Source organism: Lepidochelys olivacea (genome assembly GCF_965140295.1).
Source record: "Lepidochelys olivacea isolate rLepOli2 genome assembly, chromosome: 6".
In the NCBI taxonomy this organism is placed as follows: Eukaryota; Metazoa; Chordata; order Testudines; family Cheloniidae; genus Lepidochelys; species Lepidochelys olivacea.
Window position 1 is genome coordinate 14,963,075 of NC_140416.1, and position 9,499 is coordinate 14,972,573.

At 47.3% G+C, this 9,499-nt stretch overlaps 1 protein-coding gene across 1 annotated transcript; it reads left to right on the forward strand.

Annotated features, from left to right (window-relative positions):
- Positions 1 to 479: 479 nt before the first annotated feature.
- LOC311523083 (ribonuclease inhibitor-like) lies at positions 480 to 3,983 on the forward strand. The gene is made up of 3 exons (XM_084632800.1): positions 480 to 602; positions 2,675 to 2,845; positions 3,736 to 3,983. Exons 1-3 carry the CDS (start codon positions 517 to 519, stop codon positions 3,866 to 3,868), a joined length of 390 nt encoding a protein of 129 aa, XP_084488926.1. The 5' UTR covers positions 480 to 516; the 3' UTR covers positions 3,869 to 3,983.
- Positions 3,984 to 9,499: the final 5,516 nt, after the last annotated feature.

Here is a 9,499-nt window from a genome sequence, read left to right on the forward strand (position 1 = left end):
AAGTTTCCCCCACTGGGCGGTGGAGGTGCAGTGCCAATGAGACTGGGGGCAATAGCAATATGAAGTACCAGGAGAGAGAATATTTGGTGCGGAAGGATTTATCTACAGCATCTCAAATAAAGAGAGTAAGGGCTGGATCCTTCAGCACAGATTCCCATGTGAAAGCGTTGCAGGGTTGAGCCCATTGAGACCAGAGGGCTTTCCTTTATGCAGACCTCTGTGTCTGTAGGCTGGACGGGGCTGCCACGGTAGGAAATGCCTCTCGGGTTGGACTCCTCCAGGACTCTACCCACAGAGATGCTGCTCAGAGCAGAGAACTGAAGCAGCTGCTTAGGAGGCCAGCAGAGGGTGCCAGGAAATGGGAATCCCCAGGGCAAGCTGGGAGACTCACGAGGCCTGATCGCTGCCCTCTCTGCCTGTCTCCCCTGCAGGCTGTCCAACTGCTATTTCACAGGAGCTTGTTGTAGGGCTCTCTCTGCCGTTCTCAGTAAAAGCCAGTCCCTGAGAGAGCTGGACATGTGCTATAATAAACTGGGAGATGCAGGAATGAAGCTTCTGTGTGATGGGCTGAGACAGCCAGACTGCAAACTACAGAAACTAAGGTAAGATACCAGAGGCTTCCTTTGTGATTGGCTGGTCTTGGCTCTGCTCTTTCTGGCTAATCTGGGCACGTTTTTCTCTGGCAACACAGTGTGGCTGCTTAAACATCTCCAGCAATTGCTGCTATTCCTTGATCTCTGGCAGAAGTGGGATCTTTCTACGTTTAGCAATGTGAGTCGCCAGACAGTCCCATCCATTCCCCATCCATACCAGGATCAGCTTGTCACAGATTGCCCCACTGAAGGCTTGTAGACAGTCTCTGTTTTCTTTTTAAGGGGTAGGGGTGCATTTAGTGGTCATCAAATGTGCCAAACTGGCCGCTCTGGAGAGTGAAATGCTCCGTTTGACCACAGAACAGGTACAGTTCTGTGCCAGCCCTTGGTCAGAATTTTAGGCAGGGTCCAGTCAGTTAAATTAACATCTGGGTATGGTGCAGAGAATAGGGATGAGTCCACACTTGGTTTTATTGTCTCTCCTTCTGAGCAAGGAAGTGACACAGGTGCCCCGATAGCAGAACTGCCTCTGCCCTGGGATGAGAATGATGTTCAGCCGAGGGTGACCAGATAGCAAATGTAAAAAATTGGGATGGGGTGGAGGGTAATAGGTGCCAATATATGATAAGACCCCAAATATTGGGACTGTCCCTATAAAATTGGAACATCCGGTCAACGTAGTTCAGCCTCTAAACCCATCCAGGTCCATTCAAAAACTTGGTGCCCATGAGGAGCCTGCCAGCTAAATCATTAAATATTACCCACTGGGATGGCAGGTTGTATGGACAACTTTCCAGCAAAAACAGGAGTGACAGCCCAAAAGCCACCACGTGGCACTATAATGAAACCTCAGCTGATGTGCAAAACCGGATGCCAGTATGCACCTATTAGAGTCACACTGGCATTGTGAGATTGTAACAATCACTCTTGTTGTTCCTTGCATCTCCCTCTCTCCAGCGGCTGCTGGGTTTTTTCTGCTGACCCTGTCTTTGTCTTGTGCTTTTGGTTCCATCTCTTTCTTATGCAGTGATTACGAGGTGACCCTTTCAGTGTGAGCCTATTGGGCCAGCAGCTTGCCAAGATATAGATTTGTGCAGAACCATCAAGAGCTTCAAATGGACTACATTGCACTAGCAATGTTCCCAAAAAAATTGCCAACCTTAAATTGGGGAGCATCCTGCTGAACCCCAGCAGGGTAGAAAGACAATTGTCAGGTTTTCATACCTACTCTCAGCTGGCAGCAGCTTTACCTAATATAGTCAGAATCCTGGGGGCAAATGAATCCCTGATTTATCTCCAGTTTACTTCAGTGGAATAAGGCCAGGAATGAATTTGGCCAACTCTTTTCCCCTTCAGATAACACCGAAATAAATTAGTAGAACAGTCAGCAAGTGCTCGCAGAGCGAAATCCACATGGTGGGAAGTACGTGCACCACACACTGTCAAATCACTGCCTTGCGTGGTGACAGGTTTCAGAGGGGTGGCCGTGTTCGTCTGTATCAGCAAAAACAACAAGGAGGTCCCCTCATTGTTTTTGTGAAATCACTGATGTTTCTCACTGAATTATGACATAAAATAATCTCCTGAGGAACACAACTTTTTAACTATGCGGGTAATTAACCACTGGAACAGACTGCTCAGGGATGTGCTGGATTCTCCAACTCTTGGAGCCTTTAAATCAAGATAACATGTCATCCTAAATGATATGTTCTGGCTCATCCTCATGTTATTGGCCTAAATGCAGGGATCACAACCGAGATGCGAGTGAAATTCTGTGGCCGGCCTTATGCAGGAGGTCAGACTAGAAGGGAAATTTTCAAAGGCACAAATGGTAATTACGTGCCTAAGCCTCATTGAAAACCAGTGGGAGTTTGGCACCTACCGACCATTTGTACCTTTGCAAGTCTGCCTCTGGATGATCATAATGGCTCTTTCTGGCCTGAAAATCTATGAAGCTATGAATGCATTGGACAATTGATCCCTGGTAGAACTCTGAGCTACTTCAGGGATGAATTTGGCTTCAAATGTGGGGGTACACCAGGCATGGTATGCCTGTGTTGGCATGTCCCTGTCTCTTGCAGGCTGACCGGGTGTGGTCTGACCCCTGCTTGTTGGGAAGATCTCTCTGTTGTCATAACAACAAACCAGTCACTGACAGAGCTGAATATCAATCAAGATGTGCTGGGAGATTCAGGAATGAAACGGCTGCATGATGCAGTGAGAAGCGCAAGATGTAAGCTGCATCCACTGCTGTAAGTGACCCCTGGCTTCCCTGACATAGTCAGAAAGAAAGAAGTCATAAGAAATGACTAACAGGTGTTTCTGGGTTTTGGTTTCACCCTCCTTCCCAACTCTCCCTGCCCCCAGTACACCCCCTATGTTGGGTTCTACAGGGGCATGGTATAGGATCCAGCTACACTGGATCTATTATGGACTCCCATATGCTTGGGAAATCTCCAGCAGGGAAGATGGGCCCAGCTTCAGTTTCTGTCCCCTTTGCACCATTAGAGTAGCAGAGAGGGAACGAATCAGGCCAGGGAATCTGGCCCTTTTTCTCCAGATCAATCCCACCGCTAACTCCCACTAGAGTAGGCCCTTCCACTTATTTGTGCTTTGAATTATCCCACGTCCCCAGTGCGGGTGTCTGAGAATGGGGCCAGGCCAGTAGTCTTGTGATCATGTTCTCTGTTTCCATTCAAGGGGTTCCGTTTTCTTAATCCCAGTCTGCCATTCTCCCAGCAGGCAGGGTCTGAGGATGCCGAGGAGACAGTGCACTCATGGTGAGAGTGTGGCTGGTATCAGTCAATAAGAACTCCTGCCGCTGACTAAGGAATTACACAGATGGACTCTAAAGAATATCCCAGCTAGTCTTTTCTGCTTGACAGACACTGGCCAGAAGGGTGGGGGGGGTTAAAAGAGAAGATAAATGGGGAGATATACATGGTTCCATCACACGCATGGCAGACCTTGCTCTTGGGGGAGCACAGAGATTAAAATCACTTTCGGGCCAAAAGCACACTTCCAGTAGCACCACAGACCACATGTATGTGACCACAGTGGTGTGCGTGGCCGTGGGAACAGGGGCTGTGATCTCGGGTACTCAGGACATATTCACAACATCCTCATGCTTCTTCCTCACTAGCTTGAATGGAGAATCTATTAAGAGAGATGGAGATGACAAGGGTGATGAAGAGGGCTATAATGGCGATGAAGACTACAACGGCGATGAAGACTATAGTGGTGATGAAGACTACAATCCTGAAGATCATCTCTGACCACGTCAGCAGAATTTTCACCCTTTCCCACTTGCTTAAAATCAGTCATCATCTCCTTCTAGAAATGGCAAATGATGAAACAAACCACGTACACCCTTTCTTTTAGGGGAAAACAGATTTTACATGAATAAACTGATTAAAATCCCACAAAGTAGGTTCCAGGCCTAGCATAACATCACTGGAGATCAGCTTTGCCAAAGAAAGACGTTTTTCTGCTTAGAAAAATGCCTGTTTTTCAACAACAACAAATTAGTTCAAGAAATTTCAGTCATCTTTATTCACAGGACACTGCCTGCAGTTCAGACTTTCACAAATCCTGCTCAGTCCCACAAATCCTTTGAGAACCAGGATCAGAGTGGAATGTGATTTGCAGCAGTGGCATGAAACCACCAGGGTGACGGGCACTTTAGAAATAGGTGGTCGGTTGAAAAATGCTATTTGACCCATGAAACATTTAAGACTAAGAACATAAAATAACAAAATCAATTTATATTGACTGACACAAACAGCAGTGTTCTAATTCCATAAAGCACAATAGGATACGCTGAAAAGCTATAAAGGAAATAGAGTTCGGTACAACTGCCATACTGACCTTACAACGGTAAAAGAGAGCCATCTGGTAGAGAAAGTGAAAAACAGCAGTGTCAAAGCATATGGAGGAATTAGAGTTTCTTGTATGATAAGAAGTAACCTTGGCATCATTTTAGATAGTTCAATGAAGCCCTCTGCTCAATGTGCCGCTGCAGTCAGACACAGCACACAAAATGTTAGGATGCATAAGAAATGGTGTGGAGAGTAATGCTGATAATATTTTAATGTCATTGTATAAATCAATAGTGTGGCCTGCTCTGTAATTCTGTGTGGAGAGTCCTCAGAAAGGATATTGCAGAACGAGGGGGGGGGTTCAGAGAAAGGTGATGAGAAAAACCAAGGGCCTGGAAAAACTCTCCTATGAAGAGAGATTGAAAAGACTGAAATTGTTTATGTTAGAAAGGAAACAAATCAGAGGGAACATAATAAAAGTATGTTAAATAATGAATGATACAGAGACGGTGGATCAAGCGCTTCTGTTCTCCTTGTCTCATACCACAGGACTAAGGGGCCCTTTGATGAAATTAAAGGGTGATATCATGGTTCAGCTGAAGTCAATTGCAAAACTCCCACTGACTTCCAGGATTTCACCCAAAAGGTGGCAAATTCAGCAATGATAAAAGGAAATACTTTTTCACATGCTGTGTGATTAGACTGTGGAACTTGGCCCCACATGGTACTGCTGAGGCCAAGAATGTAGCAAGATTCAAAAAAGGGTTGGACAATTGTGTGGCCATGAAGAATATCCGGAGCTGTAACAGTTAATGCTAACTCTTTTGGGCAGCGATATTAAACCCCTTGTTTAAGCGATCTCTAACGATGAGAGAGTAGGATGGGATTTAAATGAGGGTCAGCCAGTAGATTGTCCCACATCAGCCTAATGCAGGGTTCTTACACCTTCTTCTGCAGCATCTGGTGCTGGCCACGGTCAGAGTCAGGATACTGGATTTGATGGACATTGGATCTGATCCAGTCTGGCAATTCCTATGTTGCTACAACAAATAATTTTAACTTAATACCCTTGAATGTTAGAGAAGATAATGGGATCAAAGAAACAAAACATCCCTAACCAGTAACAATGTTCTCTTATCTTGTTAACAGAGTGATTTCTCTCCTTGGACCTTGAGAAATAGAAACAAATTTGGTTGGCACAACTATTTTACTCTCCCTATATAGTATTAGGAAACACTATTTCACTAGGAGGGTGGTGAAGCACTGAAATGGGTTACCTAGGGAGGTGGTGGAATCTCCTTCCTTAGAGGTTTTTAAGGCCCGGCTTGACAAAGCCCTGGCTAGGATGATTTAGTTGGGGTTGTTCCTGCTCTGAGCAGGGGCTTTGACTAGATGACCTCCTGAGATCTCTTCCAACCCTAATCTTCTATGAGTCTATGAGCCCTGGGAGGGAAAAAAAAGAGAATTAAGGGGCTAATTCTGTCATCCTTACTCATGCTGAGTAGAACCTTACTCCTGGAGTAGTTCTATTGACTTACAGGAGGTTACTCATTGGATAAATTAATATCCATCATGACAAAGGTGGCAGAATAGGCTTTCAAAAACAGCCCTTTTCAATGCACTCTACTAGAGCGGGTTGGAAATTTTTCAACAAAACAGGTTTGTCATCAGAAAATGCCTATTCAGCAAAAAAAGACACTTTTCACAATAATGTAGCATTTTCAACTAAACTTTCGTCAGGAAGCCTTCTGACGTCCAGCGTGGAATTTCTGGTCAAAACCAGAGAGAGAGAGAACCCAACCCCACCCCCAATAGCCAATGGCCCAGTGGTCAGGACACATATCTGAGAGACTGAATCTGCCTGAATTATTGAGAGTAGGGACTTGAATCTTGGTGGCCCATAGCCCAGCTGAGTGTCCCAACCACTGAGCTAGTGGCTACTTGGGGGTGGGTTGTCTGTCTCTTCTTGTTTGTGAACATTTTCAGAGGTCTCCGTTTCATTTTTGAAATTTCAAAAATGTTCACAGGATGGGAAAACCATTTCCTGCCCTGATCAAGCCAGCATACAAATCCCAAAAAAATACATTTAGAACCCACAAATCATGCTATTTTAATGAGAGCGCTAAATGGCTCATCCAGCACTGGTTCAGGCTGGCATCTTTAACATGGGCTCAGCAAAGGGCTTTAAAATTGCCTTTGCGTGGTGACTCTCAGACATAGCAACTTGTTGACAAATAGCACCAATTCCTAAGCTAAAACTGGTTAGAGTTTCTCTTGAAGGGAGTTCTGAAGGGAGTGCGGAGGAGCTGAGTCCTAAAGGGAAGCTGTAGCTCATGAGTTACTCACTGGGCTGTGCTGGGCATGAGTTACAGCTTCCCTTTAGGACTCAGCTCCTCCGTGATCCTTTCAGAGTGTCTTCTTGCTCTTGCATCCCACAAGTACAAGGAAAGAGTGTCTGTGTTCCTGTGAGCACAAGGACTGCAGCTGTGTCCAGCTTTTGTGCCGGACTGCAAAGGGGAAGACTTCACAAACACACAATTTGCACATTCACTTATCTATTATAGAGTGAAAGATTCCCGGTGAAGGTAGGTTTACACACATCCCAGCACTCCAAATCGCTTGAAATGATCCACTTTCTGCTGATGTTCCTGAAGATCTTTGTGCTGTAATGCCTGAAAGTCTAACTGATTCTTAAAGGTTGTTAGAATCTCAATCAGCTGCCTGATTGTAAATTGTAAATCAGGTCACATTTACTTATACCTGGTACAATTGCCCATATAGCTTTATAACTGTCTGAAATGTTGATTCAGTGCCCTGCTTAGAATGACAGCTATGTCCGCCCTGCAAGCTCTAATAATGTAATTTTTTCTGTAATTAACTGTATTTTAACATTTCTATTCGACATTTGGTTGCTTTCTTTAATTCTTTAATAAAATGCCAGTTGGTTTACTAGACTTCAGGGCTTCCATGACACCTCTTTCTTCAGGGAGAGTAGAATGGGATCCGAATGAACCCTTTGTTTCTATCCTCATTACTCATCCTGGTCATTGCTCTTCCCTTCATTTATTTTACCTGCTTTCAGTTCCGTTTCTTCTGTCACACTGCCCCTGTGCCTGGATCGGCCACTCCTGCATTCAAATGTTCTTTAAATCACATCTCCTCAGGAATGCCCTTGTTTCCTCCTCTCACCGGTCATCCTGGGTTTTCCTTTGTGTTTGTCTAATCTGATTTAGGCCCAGAGCCTGCTAACACTTATGCATGTGTGTAAAGTTACTCACATGAGTACAGTAACTCTCATGCATAAGTGTTTGCAGAATCCAGCATTCGACTTTAAGCTCCTATGGCAAGGGACCATGGTTCTTTCTATGTTTGAAGTGCAAGGTAAGTTTATGGTGCTATACAAATGTCTTCCCCACGTCTCAAGTATTTCCGGCCTTTACAGATGCAGATGCTTATGGGAGAAAGAGGAAACACTCAGGTTAACCACCCTGTCCCAAGCTATCTGGTATCACCTTTCCAGCTGCTTTGCTAGCCTGTCTTAGACATGGACTTCAAGGAAATTACACTAAAGCTGAATTTTGCTGAAGTTCTTTTCCAAGAATTTGAGTACAATAAAAACAAACAGTAAATAGCACGCTGGTGCTAATACGAAACAGATCATGAGAGTTGCTTACAGTATTTCCTGTAATAACAGCTTAATACCTGAGAATTACAAGAAGCTGTTGACACACCTGAGCTCACTTGGTGCAATACACGAAGTGATAACACCCGTTCAAAGCAAAGACCTGCTGTGGGAGGATGGGGCTAGCATGGCTTAAAGAAATATAAACGCTTTTCTGCCCCCCTGCCCCCGACCCTGTGCCCCATCTCCCCTGTATTGACCGGGACCAGCTTCCTTCACCCCCTCAACCCATCCTTAGCCCCATGAACCCTCACCCCAGATCCCCTCAATTGTCCTGGACCAGCTCCCCTTCAGCCCCCTGAGCCCCTGTGCCCCAGGTCCCCCAAACTGCCCTACACCAGCTCCCCTCAGCTCCAGCCCCCTGAACACTTGTGCCCCAGCTCCCCTGAATTGCCCTGGGCCAGCTTCCCTCATCCCCCCACCCATCCTTCCTCAGCTCCATGTACCCTCACCCCAGCTCCCCTGCATTGCCCTAGCCAACTTCTCTCATGCCCCCCAGCCCCTCCTCAGCTCCATGAACCCTCACCCCAGCTCCCCTGCATTGCCATAGCCAACTTCCCTCACACCCCCCAGCCTCCCCTCAGCTCAATGAATCCACACCCCAGATCGTCTTCATTGCCCTGGCCTAACTTCCCTCATGCCCCCCAGCCCCTCCTCAGCCCCATGAACCCTCACCCCAGATCCCCTCAATTGTCCTGGACAAGCTCCCCTTCAGCCCCCTGAACTCCTGCCCCAACTCCCCTGAACTGCCCCAGCCCAGCTCCCCTCAGCTTCAGCCCCTTTGAACTTCCACCCCAGCTCTCCTCAACCCCATGTCCCAGTTCCTCTGAACTCCCCCACACCAGCTCCCCTCAGCTTCAGCCCCTCTGAACCCCCGCCCCAGCTCCCCTCAACCCCACGTCCCAGTTCCGCTCAGCCACACGTCCCAGCTCCTCTGCACCCTGTTGCCTTGAGGCTCTATCCTTGGTGGGCTCCTGCTTTGGAGCAGCCAGCCTGGCTCTCTGCCTCTTGGATTCTGTGCTCACACTGGGGAGGAGGCAGCCATCACCGGGAGGGCAGGGGGAGGCAGCCTGCCAGGCGCTGCTGGCGGGAGGTCAGGAGAGCTGGGATTTGCTCTCCAAACCCTTCTCAGGGCTGGGAACTCACCTGGGGAGGATGTGAGAGGGTAGGCAGCACCCCTAGCACCTCCCCGTGGCAACAGGGCTATATGGGGGGCACTGCCCAGAAGAGGACTCTGTGTGGCAGCAGAAGAGTACAGTGGGCCTACTCCCCCCACCCAAGCACACCCCTGCGTCCCCAGGAAAGGGGGAGGACCCTGCTGCTCCTGGAGAGAGACGGGGGGCCCATGCCACCGCCTGTTCCTCTGTAGGAGAGGAAATGGGCCTCCCTGCCACTGCAACTCCAAA

Excerpts from the sequence above, each read along its gene's own strand:
- LOC311523083 (XM_084632800.1), top strand. The coding sequence starts at position 517 with ATGTGCTATAATAAACTGGGAGATGCAGGAATGAAGCTTCTGTGTGAT. Across the intron at positions 603-2,674 it reads TGCAAACTACAGAAACTAAG|GCTGACCGGGTGTGGTCTGA; the intron begins GTAAGATACCAG and ends TGTCTCTTGCAG. Across the intron at positions 2,846-3,735 it reads TGTAAGCTGCATCCACTGCT|CTTGAATGGAGAATCTATTA; the intron begins GTAAGTGACCCC and ends CTTCCTCACTAG.